The sequence below is a fragment of the Schistocerca gregaria genome, chromosome 7 (genome assembly GCF_023897955.1).
Source record: "Schistocerca gregaria isolate iqSchGreg1 chromosome 7, iqSchGreg1.2, whole genome shotgun sequence".
In the NCBI taxonomy this organism is placed as follows: domain Eukaryota; kingdom Metazoa; phylum Arthropoda; class Insecta; order Orthoptera; family Acrididae; genus Schistocerca; species Schistocerca gregaria.
In genome coordinates, this window is record NC_064926.1 from 534,599,882 (window position 1) to 534,623,061 (window position 23,180).

A 23,180-nucleotide genomic window follows, 5' to 3' on the forward strand; every position below is an offset into this window, starting at 1 on the left:
TCAGTGTGTTGGTTATTTTTCCCATGTGTCTAACAGCCTTCCCACAAACATATCACTTAATTTAGTACCTGATGTTTTCTGCATGGCCTTGACTGCTCTGTCAGTATAGACTATAAATTTTGTGTCCACTTGTCCTCATTTCAATCCGTACTCTGCTGCTTACATGTGTCATGCGTAATTAGAGGTACTAACCAACCTGAAAACATACTACTCGTGCAAATGAAGTAAATACTGATATAATGTTGTTCAGTACACTGTCCTTAGCCATCAGTAGAAATATCTACACTTATACCCCTAGCGCCCTGTATATGCATTACCTGCAAATCACTGTGAAGTGAATGGCACAGAGTACTTTCCAATGTTCCACAGCAAAGAGTTTCTCACTGTTCCATTTACAAATCGAATGTGGGAAGAATGACTGCTTAAATGCCTCTGTGCACACTTCAGTTACCCTAGTCATGTTTAATTATCCCTGTGGGAGCAATATATTGGTGACTGTTGTATATTCCTAGATGCCTCACTTCAAACTGGTTCCTGAAAGTTTATAAGTAGGCTTTTGCTGCGTAGTTGAGATATGTTTATCTTCTGGTATCTGCCAGTTCATCATCTGCTTCGGGAGGGTACAAGCATATGGACATGACTTCATTCAGTGTAGATTATACAGGATTTTAAAATTATGGAGCTTCAACCATCCAGTATATGTTCACAGAAATGCAAGTGCCGAGCCTACAGTATGTGGATTGATAGTGTGGTGTGAATGAACTAAAATCTCTCATGACATGAAGAAACACAGACAGCTGCTAGTTCCATTCCAAGAGTATACTGTATGTGCTGGTGGGTGTGGTGATCTGACCTTCATGGTACATAGAACTTGTTATACTTGATGTGTTGAAACCACAAATTTTTGTCCATGGATTGACAATTTCCAAATGCCTAATGTAAATTATAATAAATAATTACATAGAAATTTACTTTATTCTATGACAGACAGCAATGAAATGTCATCTGGGGGCTTGGTGTAGTTGGTGCTGCTAATGAGTGCAATGCTCACACAACATCTAAAGGTTAAAAGTGAATTTGAGTCATGTGTCTGTTATATATTTCCAGGAAGAACGCAGTGCAACAGAAATAAGACATTCTTAGTACTTCTGTTCTTGTGCTTTCTTACCGGAGGAATCAGTCCACGGGAGAGTACTTGTAACATTTAACAACTTACTTCAGAAATTCCACTCAGTCTCCTCTTCATGTGTAACAGTAGCAGATATCTAGGAAGAATTAAATGGACCAGGACTGTCTTTCCTTGTGTAGAACCTCCTCTGGTTCATGAAATATTTATAAATTGTCTGTCTTCTTTATGAATTAATGGTTGTATAAATGATTTCTCATTTGATTAATTGTTTCAGATTGTGGTTTTCCTGTATTATCTTACTATTGGGTCCTTAATTGCATACCCAGCAAGATGACACTGTAGTAATACAGCAAACTCGCATTTGGGAGGATGGCCATCCAGATTCATATTTTCTGAGTTTTCCTAAATTGCTTTAGAAAGATGCTAGGATGGATCCTTTGAAGAAGACATGGCCAATTTCCTTCCACATCCTTTCTCAATCTGAGTATGTGCTCTTTTTCTAATTATCTTGTTGTTGAGTGGACTTTAGATCCTAATCCTCCTCCCTAAAGTAAATCAACCAGGTATAACAAATGGCTGTGCATTTGCTGAATGACTCATACCAGACTGATCTGAGGTCACATCATCATATCAGCTGAACATTTGCACACATATTTATGTTAGTACTGGTCACTTTATACTATCTTTCATCACACTGCTCTGCTTCTGAACTGTGATTATATGATGCCAGCTACCATATCTCCTATACAGTGGCAAGTGAAGGAAATTTGAGGACTGTTGTCCCATTGATGATGAACTCATTGATGAAGCACAAACACTTACAGGTAAAGATTGGGGAGCACATTGGCCATCTCATTTTCGGAAGTTCATTTCAGGCATTTGCCTTAACTGATCTGGTGGATGTTGCTAGCAAGAGCTAGTATGCTCAGCAAGAGAAATAACCATAGTAAATATAAACAGAGCAATCTTACCATAGTTAGTAATTGCTCACTCCTCATCCATTTGCAAATGAATGCCCTACATATATAAGGAGTGGAATAATGGCAACAACTTGCAGAGTAGCACACTTGCTTAATGTCAAAAACTTCTTGAATATAAGCATTCTGTAATCATTTCATTAACTGTGAATGATAAACTGATGATGATGCTGGGTTCAAATGTGAAACACATTAAATACTTACCTATGAAAGTAATCCATGAACTGAAGGTATATTGATATAGGAAATAGACTAGTCAGGTGGCTGTTATAAGGTTCATGAGAATTCTCATTCAGACTCAGGTATACTGAGGAACTACTTTTTCTACATATTAATACAAAGGAAACGTTTACTGACTGACGAACATACAAGGAATAAACAAAAAGGGGCAATGCCCAAGGAACTTAAAAATTAACTCTACTGTAGTGCCATCAATAAATATCTTACGTACAATGAAAGCAGGATATAAGATGAACATCAACAAAAGCAAAACGAGGATAATGGAATGTAGTCAGATTAAGTCGGGTGATGCTGAGGGAATTAGATTAGGAAATGAGACACTTAAAGTAGTAAAGGAGTTTTGCTATTTGGGGAGCAAAATAACTGATGATGGTCGAAGTAGAGAAGATATAAAATGTGGACTGGCAATGGCAAGGAAAGCGTTTCTGAAGAAGAGATTTGTTTACATCGAGTATGGTTTTAAGTGTCATGAAGTCATTTCTGAAAGTATTTGTATGGAGTGTAGACATGTATGGAAGTGAAACATGGATGATAAATAGTTTGGACAAGAAGAGAATAGAAGCTTTCGAAATGGGGTGCTACAGAAGAATGCTGAAGATTAAGTGGGTAGATCGCATAAGTAATGAGGAGGTAGTGAATAGAATTGGGGAGAAGAGGAGTTTGTGGCACAACTTGACTAGAAGAATGGATCAATTGGCAGGACATGTTCTGAGGCATCAAGGGATCACCAATTTAGTATTGGAGGGCAGCATGGAGGGTAAAAATCGAATAGGGAGACCAAGAGATGAATACACTAAGCAGATTCAGAAGGATGTAGGTTGCAGTAGGTACTAGGAGATGAAGAAGCTTGCACAGGATAGAGTAGCATGGAGAGCTGCATCAAACCAGTCTCAGGACTGAAGACAACAACAACAACGATTTTAAAAACAAGAGTAACATTTCAATTTCTACGCTCCCACTGTTCTGTCATTTTAAAATCTATTTCTGACACTATTCAAACCTGTGCGCAACATCGCAAACCTTTCTTTGATCAGTGATTTGGAGAAAATGTCCGTACACTGATTTTCACTTGGAACATGTTTGATAATGATTGCTCCCTCCTCATACTTTTCTCTTATTAAATGACATTGAGTATCAGTGTTTTTCAATCTTTTATGAATATTAGGAGTTTTTATGTGTCTTACCACATTGATTAGGCATATAAAGTTTTGTTGCTTAATCGCATTTATTTCTAAAATAACTTAGCAGCTTTCGCCACCATATCACGTCTACGGCGCTGCTGGCTGTCACAAATTCTGCTTCTGTAGTGCTCAAAGTCACCATTCTTTGATGTTGATAGGATTACATTTTCGGTCCATGGGATAAGAAAAACAGAAAACCAGAAATTGACTGTTTTGTTTCTCTGTCTTCCACCTAATCTGACTCACTATGCCTAAACAGAACCGTCTTGTCTTTGATCTTTCTATACAATATACCAAAGTCTTTAGTGCTTTGTGCATACTTGAAAATGCATATAAAAGATTTGATTATGTAAAAATGGTATTCTTCCTTTAGTCCCATTATCCTACTTCCTAGTTTTTCGTTTACCATATGTCTCGATATGATTTCCATCCATTTTAGCTGCAATCTTTCTGTGTTTTTACCATTTTCGGTTATACAGTATTTTGTTTTTACTGCTTCTTTTGGCTCTCAATTTGCTTTTTATGACTTTCAAAGATGACTGTTATTTATATAAATAAAGTTTCTAACATTATTTTATTCTGTGTTAATTTTCATAAAATATTGCTTCTTTTATTTCTTATTTTAATTGTTAGCACAGTTGTTTCTTCATACTGCCATTAGTACCTCATAGTGCCACTTCACTCATGTACTTATGCTATCTGGAATTCATTTGTGAACTTGCTAGCTTGTAGTTTGCTTCACACTCATTTGTGCTTTGGAGCAGTTAGCTCATCTGTGACACTATACTGTGTTTGAAGACTTCCACATTTGTTCTTAGATACATTTATAGGTTTGCCCTGTATGGTTTAAAATAAGTCGTTAATCGTGATTCAGAAAATGTTCATTAGTGTGTTGGTTATGACTTATGTAATCTGTTGCCAGATGTTCTGATAATGAGTTAATCTTGAAACACATCAGTAAATGTAAATACTGAACATCAAGTGAAAACATTTTTCTAGCAGCCTAATCAACAGTGTCACAGGTTAAAAAATTTGCTGTCGATTGTGTCCTTCCTCTGGTATATTTTACATTTGACAAAAATCTCTTTCGATTTTCTGCCTGATTTAAAGCCAGAGTTGTGCAAACAATTAAAGGCATCTTGCATTGAAGGTTGCACTAATTTTCAACCTTCTGTAGAAGACTGCCTATCTTGGAGATTTACATTTATGGCTATTCTTCCTTTCATCTTCATTGTGATGTCTATCCTTTTGTTTTGGTCCAATTATTTGTCTCAACTCTTTTAAACCTATGTGAAAATGCTACAAGAAATAGTCTTCATTTGGTTGGAATCTGTTACAGCACCTATTGAAGGCCTGCACCTCTTCTGCCTCACTTACTTTTAGGTGGTTTACTCCTGTATTGATGTTTGTGACTCCTCTATAAAAACTTTTTTGTACAATGGTACCTAAGTTGTTACTGTTAGTGGTTATAGTGTCAGCAATCATATTCACTTGTGTTACTAACTCTGTCTTGACCTCTGCAATCCCCTCCTCACTATTTTCACTAATTTCAGTATTTTTTTCTCCAGTGGTTTTCGTCTTATTTCTTATAGAGACTAAATGTGTGCCAAGTTGGCTATATGTGTTGGTGCAACTAGTCACAGCTGATTAGAGTTGTGTAAATCTACATTTGTGCTCATTACTCATTTCTTCATCATTTGTTGCTCATTCTTCATAATTTTTTTATTTGCTCATTCATTCGTCATAATTTTTTTATTTTCTCTTTCATTTTAATGGGGAATTGTGCTTGTTGGAACTTTACTAATCTCATTTTGTCTGTTTTTCCCCTTTATATTTTCCTTTAACTCTTTCCCCTGTGTAACTTCAGTTGATGAAGCTAACTGCATGATAAACCTGCTCAAAGGTTAATAATTAAACATCTAATCATCTTCAATTCAGCCATGTTTTACTTTATCTTTTTTGTCATCTCTTTCCACTTGAGGACATCGTGCCCATTAATGCACTCATAGCTAGCTGAGAATGTCTGCATATCTAAATTCCTTTCTGCTCCACTACTTGTCTGGATTCATTCCTGTTCTGTTTGTATGTTTTCTTGTCAGGTTTACGAGACTGGTGTACTACTACTTTCACTTGCACTGTCTCATACTTTGTATAAGACACTATTGCACTTGGATGTGGAATTTCTGAGATTCCTGCATTGGTTCCTTTCATCTTACTTTCTGCTTCTATATTTTATAGCTTCAAATTCTTTTCACAATCCAGCAATGCCTACAGCAGAAGTACTTCATTGAACTCACTGCACCAGTAAGACGTTTATGATACAACTTTTTCTGGTTTAGAAGGTAGCATGATGCACTGCCATCATTGAGGTGTCATGATGCCAATGTCTTGTGCCACTGTAATCTGTCTTCTTTTCTGTGTGATGATGGTGTTAATTGTTTCACTGGTACATCACTTCTACTGCACATGCCAATAACTGTTGCAGTTTATACTTATGAGAGGTTCCCTATTGTTGCCTTGCATAGATGTCAATTTTATAGTTCCTTCCCATGATTGTCAGATCTGAAAATTGCATCTTGACATGGCACGGCACTGGTAAGCTCTCCTTTTAATACTATTTATTTAGTTGTCAGTAATTGGAATTTTAAGGGAGACAACTTGCAACAAGGCATGTCTGATCCAGAAACAAACCATGTTGTTTGTCATGTGTCTGTAACTAGTAGCCAATGAATTGGCAATTACAAATCATTGGAATCCGTTGTAAATGACAATACAATGTATTCAATATGGTTTATTGGTTCCCAATAAGGAATGTTCTGATAATTTGTTATTCTTGAGAAGCCACCATTTATGTGATCTTGTTTATCTATACCAATTTAAACTTTCATTACAGTCTACTATAGGCAATTAATTCTTGTATATTATAATTAGTAACTTCAGTTCTACTTGCATAAGAAAGGCTTACACTTTCTCCTTCTGCTTAACTTTTATTATGCGATTATTAATGAACAACCACTCACTTGTAACTATAAATCTTTCTCTCTACCTCGTCTTTAACTTTTACTGCCACCAATCCGTGTCTTTTTATACAATTAACACTTACTAGCTCTGGACTCCTGCCTGCTCACATGCCTATGCATTACATACTGGGACAATGTTCCCACCATTGAAAAAAAGGTGTGAAATGTACAGAATCTTCTGGAGTGTCAGACTCACTGGCTAGTGAATGCTAATTAAAAGATAGTAGTGTAGCAATCAAAGTACTCTCTGTAGGCAGTGTCACTCAACAGGTCACACATTTTACAATTTTAGTCCTTGTCTCACATTACTACTGTTGCATTGGCCAACTGGCAGAAAGAATTACAATCTTAGTCTTACAAGTAGACGGTGTCTAAAGAGGAAACTGACCCCAAGGAAGAAAAAGCGAGTTGATACCTTTCAGTTGCTAGTGATGTCCCTAAAACCAGCATGTAGGCTAGCCCAGCTTCAGTATAATATGTTGTGCATTGGACAAAATGTAAGAATTGTGGAACACCAGTCTTTCTACTGATTCAAGCAGCCAACAAATTCTGTATCAGCTGAGCACTTCCTCTTGGAAATGTGAAATGAAATACAGAGATGGCAACATTGTCTTTCAAATGATCGAGATCAGCATGTCGGAAAGTTCTATAAACAGGTGCAGTGATATTAATTCAACTAAAAGTGTGGGATACATCATTCATCAGTAGTGCAATTATCTATATGTACAACTGTCTGAAGTGGACTTGCAATAGAACACAATATTCAGTGCCGAGAAATGATCATTGTTATGAACAAGTGGTGCACAGCCAGTCCAGTTCACTATTTTGTTGGGATTCAAATGATACGCAGTTCAGATATACACTTTTTAATCTGTGGACATACATGGATGCTTCAAAATATTATGTGTGAAATGATTCTGTTGGCTAAGATGAAAACTGGGAAATGTGAATGTTATCAATCTCACTGGAAAAGTCTGAAATGCCACATGTACAAAAGTGTAAAATCATTAGGTATTTTGTCAAAGGTTGCATCATCTGACAGAAGAGAGGAAAGATTTGGTGGAAGGAAAACTGAGAAGCTTTCACAAAAAAAAAAGTATCTCAAAGTGAAAAGAGACTTACCACATGAGATGAGAGGGAGAAATGGATTGTTAGTGTTGAACAAGGCATGAAAATCTTAATTTGGAAGTGGCAGAGAGGTACCAAATAAATTGAAGATAGGTTAAAATCCGTTAGAAACAAGCTAAAAGAGGAGGAAAGTGGGCAATACAGTGAGAAAAATTGTAACATAAAGTAAGAACAAAGAAGAGAAACAATATAAGATGAAAATAAAAAGAAAAGTCATAAGTTGAGGCCCGGTGGGTGGCAAAAAGCTGTCTCATATTGTACACAAGAACTGGAATTTAGAGGAAATGTCCCTGTGGTGTATGGGAGTAAAGCAGACACCTAGGCACAACTGTCCTGTTCCAGAATATGATCTGTAATGGGGTACTTGGAATTGTGTATATACCCTATTGGTTTATGCCTGTTAATCCTTTTTGACAATTTAATGGTTGTGATGTTGAGATTACAGACAGGAAATGGTTAGAAATAAATTGGTATTTGATGTGACTTGTTTTCATTCATAGCAAATGTTTCACTAGTTACAGTGAGCTAATGTTAGTATTGAGGGGATTATTTGTGGGGAAAGTCTCTCAATAAGAGTTTTAACATTAAGGGATGGGACGTGTGAAGGGAGACTTTGTACTTAGCATAAGAAGAAGATTGAGAGGATGTACCTCATTTCAATGCATGATTTCAGAAATTTGTTGCCTTAACAAAGAAAATCTTTGATCAAGCCTAGATCAAGACAATACTGGGTAATTATAGTTGTTCTCCTTGTGTTTATTTCTATGGTAAGAAATCAACAATACCAGATCTGTCTGAAATGGGCTAGGAAATCTATTTGTAAACTAGATTGGTAGAATACTTGTGAGCACTGGAGACAGAGATGAGATTGGTTGCTTATTCTGGTAAGAAGTCAGCATCACAGCATAAGTTTGTTGCAGTTGTCAAGGTCTTTATTAATTTATTAAAATGCTAATAAAAGTCAAGTGATCTACAGTAATTAGTTGCACCAACATTGTAAAAATATAAAATGTACTTAACATAATAACCCAGAATGTTGTTCTTTCAATATACTGGACGGGTGATTCTCACTGTGTCTGTACCTCTTCCCTTAAACCAGAGATTCCTGCTTTGAGAGCTAGTCAGTCCCTCCAGCCCCTAATAACCATGAGCTCTTGAGTGTACTTCATTTATCACTGTGAAGCATTACCATTACAGTTACATTGTGTCACAGAATGGGGATCTCGATTCTAAAGGTGAGGATAGTAACAAAGTTCCGTTAAAAAACTTTTTCTGCATGCCAATAGGTTTTGGTGGCTATCCAGATAAGTCACGTTATAGGCTACCTGTCATACTCCACTTGTATTAGACTTACCTAAGTATGCTGGACTGTACCTGGATGGACAGTGTATTTCCCCAAGCTTTTTGTGGGATTCATATTGAACATAGTTGATCTACCTTGAAACACTTCTAACAGCTCAGGTGGACTTTTAGGTAGTATGAGAGAACCAAGAGACTTCACACAGCTAAAATAAATGAGAAGTTTTTCAAAAATAAATGAAGTATTACTAAGTGGCACAGTTTACATCATGAAATTCTACAATAATACTTGAAACCAAAATATCCTCGGAGAGCACTGCATATATGACTTCTGAAAATATTTTGCTATTTTTGTACTCTCTTTACTGCATTATTTTGAGTATACAGAGTGTTATACTTCTAGAGGCTGTAGAAGAGACTCAGTAGAGGGGACTCAGTAGAGGGGACTCAGTAGAGGGGACTCAGTAGAGGGGACTCAGTAGAGGGGACTCAGTAGAGGGGACTCAGTAGAGGGGACTCAGTAGAGGGGACTCAGTAGAGGGGACTCAGTAGAGGGGACTCAGTAGAGGGGACTCAGTAGAGGGGACTCAGTAGAGGGGACTCAGTAGAGGGGACTCAGTAGAGGGGACTCAGTAGAGGGGACTCAGTAGATTAAGTTTTACATTGGAATCCATGTCCGGAAATGTCATCGAACAATGCTACAAAGTGTCAATGCTGTCAAAGCTATAGGTGTCTGTGCCTGAAAATGTGTGTGTATACAGGCTGACAGCCTTGGGAGAGCCAGTCCTGACAAAACTCTACCATCTGGTCAGCAAGATGTATGAGACGGGGGAAATTCCCTCAGACTTCAAAAAGAATATAATAATTCCAATCCCAAAGAAAGCAGATGTTGACAGGTGTGAAAATTACCGAACTATCAGTTTAATAAGTCACAGCAGCAAAATACTAACGCGAAATCTTTACAGACGAATGGAAAAACTGGTAGAAGCCCGCCTCGGGGAAGATCAGTTTGGATTCTGTAGAAATGTTGGAACACGTGAGGCGATACTGACCTTATGACTTATCTTAGAAGAAAGCATAAGGAAAGGCAAACCTACGTTTCTAGCATTTGTAGATTTAGAGAAAGGTTTTGACAATGTTGACTGTAATACTCTCTTTCAAATTCTGAAGGTGACAGGGAAAAATACAGGGAGCGAAAGGCTATTTATAATTTGTACAAAAAGCAGATGGCAGTCACAAGAGTCGAGGGACATGAAAGGGAAGCAGTGGTTGGGAAGATGCTATTGAGCAAGCAGTAAAGGAAGCAAAAGAAAAATTCGTAGTAGGTATTAAAATCCATGGAGAAGAAATAAAAACTTTGAGGTTCGCCAATGACATTGTAATTCTGTCAGAGACAGCAAATGACCTGGAAGAGCAGCTGAACGGAATGGACAGTGTCTTGAAAGGAGGATATAAGATGAACATCAACGAAAGCAAAACGAGGATAATGGAGTGTAGTTGAGTTAACTTGGGTGATACTGAGGGTATTAGATTAGGAAATGAGACACTTAAAGTAGTAGAGTAGTAAAGTAGAGTTTTGCTATTTGGGAAGCATAATAACTGATGATGGTCAAAATAGAGAGGATATCAAATGTGAACTGGCAATGGCAAGGAAAGCGTTTCTGAAGAAGAGAAATTTGTTAACATCGAGTATAGATTTAAGTGTTAGGAAGTCGTTTCTGAAATTATTTGTATGGAGTGTAGCCATGTATAGAAGTGAAACATGGATGATAAATAGTTTGGACAAGAAGAGAATAGAAGCTTGCAAAATGTGGTGCTATAGAAGAATGCTGAAGATTAGATGGGTAGATCACATAACTAATGAGGAGGTATTGAATAAGATTGGGGAGAAGATAAGTTTGTGGCACAACTTGACTAGAAGAAGGGATTGGTTGGTAGGTCATGTTCTGAGGCATAAAGGGATCACCAATCTATTACTGGAGGGCTGTGTGGAGGGTAAAAATCGTAGAGAGAGACCAAGAGATGAATACACTAAGTAGATTCAGAAGGATGTAGGTTGCAGTAGGTACTGGGAGATGAAGCAGCTTGCATAGGGTAGAGTAGCATGGAGAGCTGCATCAAACCAGTCTCAGGACTGAAGACCACAACAACAACGCACAGGCTGATTGTGTGATGCTGTTACAAGCTTCCTAAAATCAGGGAGAAAGATAAATGTATCACTTTCTGGTAAGAGTCCCTGTACCAGGAACAAAAGAGTTGAAGATTACAAGCAAAAACCATTCTGATACCTCTGACAGTGACATACATGTACTGGCACTATTGTTGCTAAGATTGTAGGATAGGAAAGTTTCAGAGGTGGTAGTATTTACCAAAACAAGTGAAAGTGTCTAGTGAACATGGGCTCTAAAAAGTGTGTAACTTACAAGCTCCCACCAAGTCTTTCTGCAGCATCATAGAAGGAACATCCAGCTCCTCATAGCCATGTTATACAATCTCATTCAAACTCAGTGGGGTGTTGATAATGGTAACGGTCAAGAAATTCTTGACCACCATCCACTCAGCACATCTAACCTCGAAGGTAAGTAATGCTAATGACTGTTACAGTGTGTATTTAAGCAAACCTGATCCGCTTCCTCATTCAGGTATACAGTAATGGTTCTTATGTGACTGGTTGAAATTGGAATAGAAATAATCTTTCTGATGTTGAATACATGCCTATCAACATTTGTTTGTCACCCAACTCCTCCTGGCTGTTGTGATTTCTTGACCCCCTCCTCAAATCAGTCTATCATTTATACAAAAGTTGGAGTAGATGACCATCTTGGATCCTTAAGGCACTGGAATTATTTTATACTTTACAAATAAAACAGAACCTGGACTTTTAATGAAACTTTGCTCTGTTTATTTCATCATATTTTAGTTACAAAAACTGTTTAAGCAAGATGTCTTCCTTGGCTATTCAATTACTTTCCCTGACCATGTCTTCATCATTTATCTTATGAACAAATTTAAAGTATATTGCAGAGAACATCATGTGATCCTGAAGACACTGGAGCTTGGAGATGATGAGATACCCACCAAAATAAAAAGTTTCTCATCTGCTCACATTCCTTTAGTGTTCAACAAGTGCTAAAACAGATGTATGCAGTAGAGAAAATTACCTGAAACATACAAAACACATTACTCCTGCTTCGATAGCTGAAGAAACATGTCTGTCTCTATTGGTACCAGGATGAGCAGGTATTGGGGAAAATCAGCAATCTGTTAAACTAGGAAGTGAAGTTAGTAGGAAACACTCCCTTACATCTTGCCATCTTACTGAACCAGAGAGTGATACAAATGTGAGAGGAGGTGTAGCTGACAGAGGATAAGAAGCTGTGGTTGGTGAAGTCATCTATCTGACTTAGGTGTACCTTGTTCTGATGGAGCAAAGTTAACTTCACCCATCTACTAATTATAGGCACTGTCCTTTTACACATGGATTCATACTGCACAGGAGGAACCGTTCTTCTCCCCCCCCCCCCCCCCCCTCCCCCTTCTCTTTTCCCTCTTCCTTCCATGGTGCTCATGGCATAAAAAAAATGACTGGTGTCACATTTCAACTGAGTGTATTTTATATTTTGGTTGGAGAGCAGAAGCCAACTTCATTTGGATGAGGAGAATGTGATAATCCTCTTAAAGTTTTGTTGATACTTTGGAATGAGCCCAACCTTTGAGGGTGGAGCATTTAGTATGTTGCAAAGTGGGTTGCTCAGCACTGTTTTAGTCTAGTGATCACCTGGCTGATTTTTCTGTTGTGTAGTTTCACACCCTATTCTGTCAGATCTCTCATTTTTATCATAAGTTTTAGAACTGACAGATAATATGAAATATCATCATCATCATTATATCCTACCCACTTCCTCCTTTGTCTACTGGTACACTAAAAAATTTATATTTTTCTATTCTAGTTCCAACTTCTATCCATGTACTAACAGTATCAGTGCTGTTGTACCAATAAAAAATGTGTATTTTGTTAAAGCAGAATCTCTACTGTGATACAGCATAATATTCTGGGGAAATTAAAATGCTAACAAAAGTTATTTCACAGTGCAAAAGATAGTTGTATAGTTGTATGAGTCATGAAAAGGGCAGCTCCCAGAAGCTCGTGCAGCTTTTATTAAAAAAATTTTGAGTCCTTCAGTTGTCTTGTTCATCCAGTTTGCAAGTAATGCTCATCATTGGGAAAATCATAGGTGGTAATAACCAGCTTGTAGTTAGTAACCAGAGTGTGCACTCACTTAAAACGAGAAGAAACCAGGGTATATAGGTCCAATATTCAGATAAAAAACTGAAACAAAATGGACCACTCAAAGCAAGAAACAAGCTGTACCTATCTCGTTACAGCAAAATGATCAAACATGTTTCTGTATTTAAGATAGCTGATCATATCTAGCAACTGCAAAAGTACTGTTATGGTGTAGCTCAGTATCTATCAGGTTAAAATCTGAGGTCTACATTATTTTTGTAATAATTAGTGATGATGGGAAATTTGTGTTGATTGTGTTAAGTGTGAAACAGTAAACAGACTGCAAAAGTCAAAGATCTGTTCACAACTATCTCATTAATAAATGTTCTTACAGTATAAATAAATATTTGTTAACATAAAGAAGTAGAATTAGACCACACGCTTTTATCATGAGTCACATAAATTGTAAATATCTTACAATTTTCAAGTTTGTATCTATTATTAAAAAATGCCACACTTTTAAACTATGATCACAGAGATACAGCAAAAACCGTAAATATTTACTTAACTAGATTAATTGTTATAAATTCATAAGCACACAATTGTGTCTTTTGTGCGAAAGAGGTGTGTGTGTGTGTGTGTGTGTGTGTGTGTGTGTGTGTGTGCGAGCGTGCGTGCGTGCATGCGTTTGCACATTTTTGTATGCAAATTCCGGTATATATGTAATAGATATACAGTTTTATAACTACTACATTAATTCACATTGTCTCATCTCCTCATAATACTGACTTGTCCTATATCAATTTGTATCTGTGTACAACAATGATAAAAGATCAGTAAAGTAATAAAATAAAATTGCTAATTGCTACACAGAACTTAGTATACACCCCCCCCCCCCCCCCCCCATTCAAAATCCGCATTGTGTAAGAGATTATTCGTAAAAAAATAGGTGATATCTCATTCAATAATCATGCGTCATTACCAGCGTTCCTGTAAATATAGACTTCTTAAAATATTAAATATAATATTGTTTTACTTCCCATTTCAGGCACTGATTGAAAAAGATTGGCTAGCATTTGGTCATAAGTTCACTGAGAGGTGTGCACATATTGCAGGAGAAGTGAAAGAGGTGTCACCTGTTTTCACGCAGTTGATTGACTGTGTGTGGCAGCTCACTCAGCAGTTTCCGACTACATTTCAGTTCAATGAAAGGTTTCTGCTAACATTACATGATCATGTCCACTCATGTCAGTTTGGAACATTTATTGGGAATTGTGAAAAGGACAGGTTGGATCTGAGGTCAGTTGATGAATATTCATACACTTCAATAACGCATTGGTTAATAAGCATAGTTAATTTTTGTTCGGGTAATATGGAATGAAGAAATTTTGTTATTAGAAAGAATGAAATTTTAAAGTATGATCATTTACATTTAGTAAAATTTGAACCATGTGTAACATATTTAATACATTTTACTTGATTGTACTTAAAGGATAGATTTCCAGAATGAAGGTGCTGTGAAGTGTAAGATATAAAAATTGTACTTACATCAGGTAATCAACCTATGTTTGTTCAGAGCCTTGGGGAGATATCCCAGTTCCTTATTGAAGCATCCCTTCTCTCCAACCAGTTTTTCTGTCTTACTAGACTTGGATGTTAAACCCTGGGTGTTCATTTTAGAGTGCTATAATTTTTGTCAACTTTCCTTTATTTATGACTTTACTTCTACTTGGTAAGCAGAAGTAATTCTTTCCTTTATTTGGCTCTGTTAAGTTCATTTGGTAAGGTCTGTTAGGTATTATTTAGCTGTTTACCACTAGTTGCTTGAGAAATGTTGCACACCATGGGATACAAATAGAACCCAGGTCAATCTCATTTTCAAGAAGGGCTGCTAGTCAATTCTAAGTACTATTATAGGCACACATTTTTGAGGTGAATTTGCAGCAGAGTTCTAAAGCAAGTATTGTACATCATTATAACTATTATTTAGTCCTTTCAATAGATTTAGCATTCACATTAGAAAATGGAAGAGTGGATGGGGTATTTGTTCATGTTTGGAAGGTTTCAAGTGCAGTTTATGACTACAATTTAACTGGCATAATTTATGTATGAAGGTAAAACAAATATGAACTAGAATTGTTTTTTGGTAACTTTATTGAATCGGCCATAACAAAAATACACCCATCTTGTTTTTCTAAATCTTCTCCTGACTTGCCACACCTATTCCCATAGAATTGGCAACTTTTTGATTCAGTGCTTGAAGAAAGAAGAGGGATACATGTGCAGCCACTTGCACACAAGCTCCTCTACCATTGCATTGTCACAAAACTGGTATTCTCAAATTTCTTCTTTCAACAGTTCAAACATGTGGTAGTCACAGGATAATACACACAAATGTGAACTGTAAGGAGGATACTCCAGAGTTCTCAAATGAATTTCCTTCTTTAAAGCAGCAGAATGAAGTCCTGAATTGCCGCACAGAAGGTCCACATTTCAGATTGGTTGCCAGCATTGTTTGTTGTGGTATGTGGCCTTTGCCAGAACCAAGGGATTCTTCCCTGAGTTTTGCACAGAGCCTCCTCAAAATTTCCACAGGGCTGGTGCCTTCTTTTGCGAGAAATGTGATGATTATTGACTGTGCAATAGACTTGTGTGACTCTTGCTTGCACATGGTGGCCTGACCCAAGCAGTTGGGTCACAGTAGTTGCCACATCGCAGTGCTACTCCAGACATCCTCCCTAACATTCTGTCAAGGTCACACCCATTTCTGTCTACTACTGTAGCCAGTAGATTTAAATTCCAGTTCATATTTGATAGTAAATTATGTTCATGGAAACAGTTTTTTTGTAATGTTTCTGAAAACAGTCTAGTGAAACATTTTGCTCTTTTAGCATTATCATTTGCCTGAAAATCTAAGGTTATTGTGAACAAAATGTTATATGTGACCATCTCCAGGAAACCATGTCGTAAATCAGACTATCAAATTTTTGTTTTATTAGGTATTATTTTAGTAAGTGAGGCGGTGATCAGTTTTGTCGAAGCTAGATGTGTTCACTGTAAATCTGAATTTTCTGTGTGCTTTTAAGGTAACAGAACTGATTTGACATGTTGTGACCCAGAACCTTTGGGAGGACTGTGGAGGATTTGGAAAGAATCGCCTGCAATTCAATTAGTAGATGAAAGCATGGTGGAGGATATGGATCAGCTGTTCATACATGGGTGGTATTGCATTTGGATGGTATTGTTGTTGTTGTTGTTTTTGTTGTTGTTGTTGTTTTTGTTGTTGTTGTTGTGGTCTTCAGTCCTGAGGCTGGTTTGATGCATCTCTCCATGCTACTCTATCCTGTGCAAGCTTTCTCCAGTACTTACTGCAACATACATCCTTCTGAATCTGCTTAGTGTATTCATCTCTTGGTCTCCCTTTTCGATTTTTACCCTCCACACTGCCCTCCAATGCTAAATTGGTGATCCCTTGATGCTTCAGAACATGTCTTATCGATCAGTCCCTCCTTCTTCTCAAGTTATGCCACAAACTCCTCTTCTCCCCCATTCTATTCAATACCTCCTCATTACTTATGTGATCCACCCATCTAACCTTCAGCATTCTTCTGTAGCACCACATTTCGAAAGCTTCTATTCTCTTCTTGTCTAAACTATTTATCCTCCATGTTTCACTTCCATACATGGCTACACTCCATACAAATACTTCCAGAAACGTCTTGCTGACACTTAAATCTATACTCGATGTTAACAAATTTCTCTTCTTCTGAAACGCTTTCCTTGCCATTGCCAGTCTACATTTTATATCCTCTCTTCTTCAACCATCATTAGTTATTTTGCTCCTCAACTAGCAGAATTCCTTTACTACTTTAAGTGTGTCATTTCCTAATCTAATTCCCTCAGCATCACCCAACTTAATATGACTACATTCCATTATCCTTGTTTTTCTTCTGTTGATGTTCTTCTTATATCCTTCTTTCAAAACACTATCCATTCCGTTCAACTGCTCTTCCAAGTCCTTTGCTGTCTCTGACAGAATTACAATGTCATTGGCGAACCTTAAAGTTTTTATTTCTTCTCCATGGGTTTTAATACCTACTCCGAATTTTTCTTTTGGTTCCTTCACTGCATGCTCAATATACAGATTGAATAACATCAGGGAGAGGCTACAACCCTGTCTCACTCCCTTCCCAACCACTGCTTCCCTTTCATGCCCTTCGACTCTTATAACTGCCATCTGGTTCCAGAATGAGATTTTCACTCTGCAGCATAGTGTGCGCTGATGTGAAACTTCCTGGCTGATTAAAACTGTGTGCTCGACCGAGACTCGAACTCGGGACCTTTGCCTTTTGCGGGCAAGTGCTCTACCATCTGAGCTACCGAAGCACGACTCATGCCCGGTCCTCACAGCTTTACTTCTGCCAGTATCTCGTCTCCTACCTTCTGGTTTCTGTACAAATTGTAAATAGCCTTTCGCTCCCTGTTTTTTACCCCTGCCGCCCTTAGAATTTGAAAGAGAGTATTCCAGTCAACATTGTCAAAAGCTTTCTCTAACTCTACAAATGCTAGAAACGTAGGTTTGCCTTTTCTTAATCTAGCTTCTAAGATAAGCCGTAGGGTCAGTATTGCCTCACATGTTCCAACATTTCTACGGAATCCAAACTGATCTTCCCCAAGGTCGGCTTCTACTAGTTTTTCCATTTATCTGTAAAGAATTTGCGTTAGTATTTTGCAGCTGTGACTTATTAAACTGATAGTTCGGTAATTTTCACATCTGTCAACATCTGCTTTCTTTGGGACTGGAATTATTATATTCTTCTTGAAGTCTGAGGGTATTTCACCTGTTTAATACATCTTGCTCACCAGATGGTAGAGTTTTGTCAGGACTGGCTCTCCCAAGGCCGTCAGTAGTTCCAATGGAATGTTGTCTACTCCCGGGGCGTTGTTTAGACTCAGGTCTTTCAGTGCTCTGTCAAACTCTTCATACAGTATCATATGTCCTATTTCATCTTCATCTACATCCTCTTCCATTTCCATAATATTGTCCTCAAGTACATCGCCCTTGTATAGACCCTCTATATACGCCTTCTGCCTTTCTGCTTTCCCTTCTTTGCTTAGAACTGGGTTTCCATCTGAGCTCTTGATATTCATACAAGTGGCTCTCTTTTCTCCAAAGGTCTCTTTAGTTTTCCTGTAGGCCTTACCTGTCTTACCCCTAGTGAGATAAGCCTCTACATCCTTACATTTGTCCTCTAGCCATCCCTGTTTAGCTATTTTGCACTTCCTGTCGATCTCATTTTTGAGATGTTTGTATTCCTTTTTGTCTGCTTCATTTACTGCATTTTTGTATTTTCTCCTTTCATCAATTAAATTCAGTATTTGGATGCTGTATCTCAAGTATTGAGCTGTGTTTTTCACTCATTCTTCACACATTGTCACCTTTCAGAGGTGTGGAATGAATCAGGATACAAATTAACATTTAGAGGCAACCACTTCTGGCTACTTTTGTAAAGTATAAATTATAAATAGTGCTGTTCTATTCACCCTGTTAATTAACAGGCTTACTTCAATATTACTTTATATAAAGGGGGACTCGTGAAGATATGCAAATATTTTAATATGTTATTCTACAAGGTAAGCTAAAGAAAAAGGTCCATATAAACATAGGTCTGGAAATGTTTAGTTACGGAGTTAAGGCTAATAAAAAATGTTGCCTGAAATTTAGCAAGTTTGCTAATATGACGTCATCACAAAACTGTTCGAGGTTAAAGTAAAGCACAATTTCCATTTATTTTGTTGTTATTAATCTGGTGAATCTAATAAAACATGTACCAGGCATGTATCTGCAGTATTTTTCCAGAACATCCAGAGAAGCGAATAAGTAGTTTAGTAAAATTTTTAATTTATTAACTAATTAGTTTTTTAAATTACAGACAATCGCACAAAATTTTCAACAGAAGTTGTAGATAATTTTATTTTGGAAAAATGTTGGTTAACTGAAACTGTATGAATGTGTCAGATATTCTGTTTTTATTAATACCTACCATAGCACACGTGAATTCAGGTTAAACCTGAAGGGGGGAAAAAAAAAAAAAAAAAAAAAAAAAAAACCCTCAGTGTTAAGGAAGTTCAACAGTGTACATACAATTTCAGAATACATTCACAGTAAGTATTCAAAAATGTCTCCTCTTAGTTCAATGCATTTGGCTGCACGTGTATGAACTGATTTTGTTTCTCATTTCAGTTTGACAGGGTTGTTCTTAATTTATTGCATTCATAATGTGAGCTGGTAATGCCTCATATGTATTGACTTTGTCCTTGTAAACTATGTCTTTCATCTGTCTCCATACAAAAAAATCCATTGGTGTGAAATTGAGCAATCTCGGTGGCCACAAACGTGTAGCACCATGACCAGTCTATTTATGGGGAAAATCTTCATTTAGAGGTGTAGTAACGGTGTTAGTGAAATGTGGAAGTGCGCCATCATGTTCAAAATACATTTGCAATCACATAGCAAGTGGAATATTTTTGAGCAAGTGGAGCGTTTCTTGTTAAAAGAATTGTAAGTGTGCCACACCAGTTACACGTCTTGGGAAAATGAATAGTCCAATAAAGCATGTGTCGATTATACCTCACCACACATATGGTAAATCATTGTTGGAAATTATGGTGCACTATTGCATGTAGCTTTGCTTCAGACTATTCGTGCTTGTTACGTAAATTATTTATACCATCTCAAGTAAACTGTGCCTTATCAGTACATAAAACGTATTTGTGTAACTGCCAATTAGTATTTAACCAGTTGTGCAACTCCAAGAGAAAGGCAGACTCTCCCAGGTGTAAATGATGCACTTTGGTTTATGGTAAGAATACAGATTATTGTACTTCAGTGTACGCCATACCTTAGATTGTGAAATGCCTAATCGTTGAGAGATACATCATGCACTGGTACCCGGGGCTATGTTGAACAGCATCCATAATATCCTCCTCATCGTCTTCAAGTATCGAGCTCTCGTACTGATTGTGAATGGTAGGTAGAGAACCAGAGTTCCGTAACATTCAAAATACTCCACTAATGTTTCATGCATTCGTAATCCTCCAAGTTTGGTAATGTACACGGTATTTGTTAACTACAGCTGTAGCATTACCATCACATTTGCCGTAAATAAACACCATATCAGCATATACCTCTGTTGTAAATTTGAAAGGAATGCCTGTTTGGTAAATAATCTACAAACTACAACAGTTACTATGTCGTTTCACTTAAATACACTAGTGCTGTTATTTTCTTAACTCGTTTCAAGGTTAGGAAATGATTGAAACAACTCATTAACAGATGCCAACAATGACTTTTTTAATTAGATTCACCAAAACAATAACAACAAAACAAATGGAAATCGTGCTTTACTTTAACCTCATACAGTTTTGTGATGGCTTCATATTAACAAAGCTGATAAATTTCAGGCAGAATAGTTTTTACTAGCTGTAACTTTGTAACTAATCATTTGCGGATCTTTGTTTATATAAACTTTTCCTTTTAGTTTTACAATATTTGCATATCTTCATGAATCACTTTGTATGCATAATAAAAGAAAGGAGCCACTTTTGTAAAAGGGCACGGCTCCACCTTTTATGCTACCCAGTTACTTTTTCTATTTAATTATTCAAACTAAATATTTACATAACATTACTCCATACACAGTTTGTAGTCTACATAAAGGCCACAGCAAAACTTCCAGCATATTGAGATGAGGATTGCTGATCATTGTAGGTGTGCTGACCACAGTTTGCTAGATGATATGGAAAGACTTTCTGATGTGCAGGGGTAGCAGCCATTAAATTTGAGGAATTATTGGTACTGGAATAAACATGGACAGAGGTATGAAAGTTCCTGGCAGGTTAAAACTGTGTGCCAGACCAAGACTCAAACTCGGTACCATTGCCTTTCTTGGGCAAGTGCTCTACTCGGGACCTTTGCCTTTCATGGGCAAGTGCTTTTGGTAGAGCACTTGCCCGCAAAAGTCAAAGGTTCCGAGTTTGAGTCTTGGTCCGGTGTGCAGTTTTAACCTGCCAGGAAGTTTCGTATCAGCACACACTCCACTGCTGAGTGAAAATATCATTATGGACAGAGGTATTACTGGAGACAACAGTACCATGAAAGATACAAAATTTCTGTCTGTGGCATTTTTATCCCCAAATCAGTTTCAGAAATGCTCTGTTATTCTGAAAAAAAAAAAAAAAAAAACAAATTTGATCTGTTTGCAATATAAAACAAGAAATCGTTGCAAATTTTAAAAAACAATTTAAGGCATTATCCTTCTCCTTCTGCCTCTCCCTCTACTGTAGACAAGAGGATTAAAAACAATAGTAAAGATACTGGAAGATTGTCTGGTAGAATAGAAGAGTTGTTTTAAAAATCAACAACATATATATTCCACAGAAATCATTCCAATGCACCTACGTTCTCATAAGGTGGTGGTAAATCTGTACAGAATGCTACAGAAACTAACAAGTGATAACAAATCACACCACAAGGTGACATTAGTGGACTGGACTGTAATGTCCTCTGAGTTCAAGTTGGCTTGTGTTAGGTGTTCAGTGCTACCTTTTCGTCATCATACACTCATATATTTTGTGCTTTTTATTATTCCATATTTTTTATCCACCATCATTCTTTAGTTTTACTCATATTGATGTATTGTTACTGATGGCTAATTGCGAGTATTGCATTGGAAATTAAATTTCTATTGTAACTCAGTTTGTTAGCTTTGAATCTTTTCCTTTCAACTCTTGCAGTTTGCTTCCTTTTTTTCCCTTTTCTTTCTGTCTTTTCTTGCTTCTGATGAAGGGTTTTTTAAAATATTCAGAAGATAATTTTGAGCTATGTTTATATCATCATCAGCCGTTTTACTTCCAGAGCTGGGTAAAGACCTATGTGCTTTTCCCTGCATTGTGATCTTCTGCAAAACATACCCATGTTGCTCATGTATGTTTTCTGATATTGTCTTATGTTAGCTTGTCCTCTTCATGTTCAGCAAAGAACTTCAGCCTGCTGAGGTAATAACTCGCACTGACTCGCATGAACTTACTTTTCTGTGATTTTAATAGACTTACTTTTATAAGAGCGCAGACTAAGAGGTAATGACTGTTCATTGTAACAGACTGGAAAAGTTGAGTAATATATTTTGTTGATGTTTATTACACCATGTGTCTCTAGCATGTGTCTTAAGTTGGAAACTGTCAACATAGAAATTGAAGGCACAGTGGGAAGAACAGGATAGTGAAGGACTCTGGTGTACTGAAAATAGCTTACATGGTGAACTCTTGTAATGTGTGTACAATTTACTGTCTGGTGTTAATTACTGTGCCTTGACTCATCTTAACTGATGAAAAGTGGTTTCCATCAGACATAAGTGTCTTCATTGTTTTCTTTTTACTTTTATTGTTTCTAATTGTTCTTTTAACAAATGTGCACTGTAATACATCTTATCCTTTCAAAGACATTTATGAGTACATCTTTTTTCCATTTTGGCATAGTTTATAATGTTCTGACAATTGTTTTTATCTTTTAATAATGATTTTGTTTCTTTTTCAGATTTTATTTTATTTTTACTCTCTTTGTATTTGTAACATATTGTGCTGTTTGCCTGAACAATATATTTGTTAAATAACTCCTCCAATCTGTTGTTTTTTTTTCCGTAGCAGCTTCATTTTCTGTGATGCATACCTAAAGTGTGAAACGCTATTTTTAAATGCATTTTCATCATTAACATTTATGATTTCCTATATGATGAATATTTATTTCCATCTTCGTTCCGAGCAAGGTGGTGCAGTGGCTAGCACACTGGTCTTCTGTTTGGGAGGATAATGGTTCAAACCTGCATCCGGCTATCCTCATCTAGGTTTTCCGTGATTTCCCTAAATCACTTCAGGAAAATGCTGTGGTGGTTCCTTTGAAAGGACATAGCCATCTTCCTT

The 23,180-nt window shown here is 37.0% G+C and overlaps 1 protein-coding gene across 5 annotated transcripts in view; it reads left to right on the forward strand.

The window, feature by feature from the left end:
- Positions 1-23,180, forward strand: part of LOC126282028 (myotubularin-related protein 6) — a 428,326-nt gene that overhangs the window by 342,752 nt on the left and 62,394 nt on the right. For all 5 annotated transcript variants that reach the window (XM_049981431.1, XM_049981432.1, XM_049981433.1 and 2 more), the window contains one exon: positions 14,251-14,501. In XM_049981431.1, the coding sequence (XP_049837388.1) occupies positions 14,251-14,501 (251 nt within the window). The remainder of the gene's footprint in view (positions 1-14,250; positions 14,502-23,180) is intronic.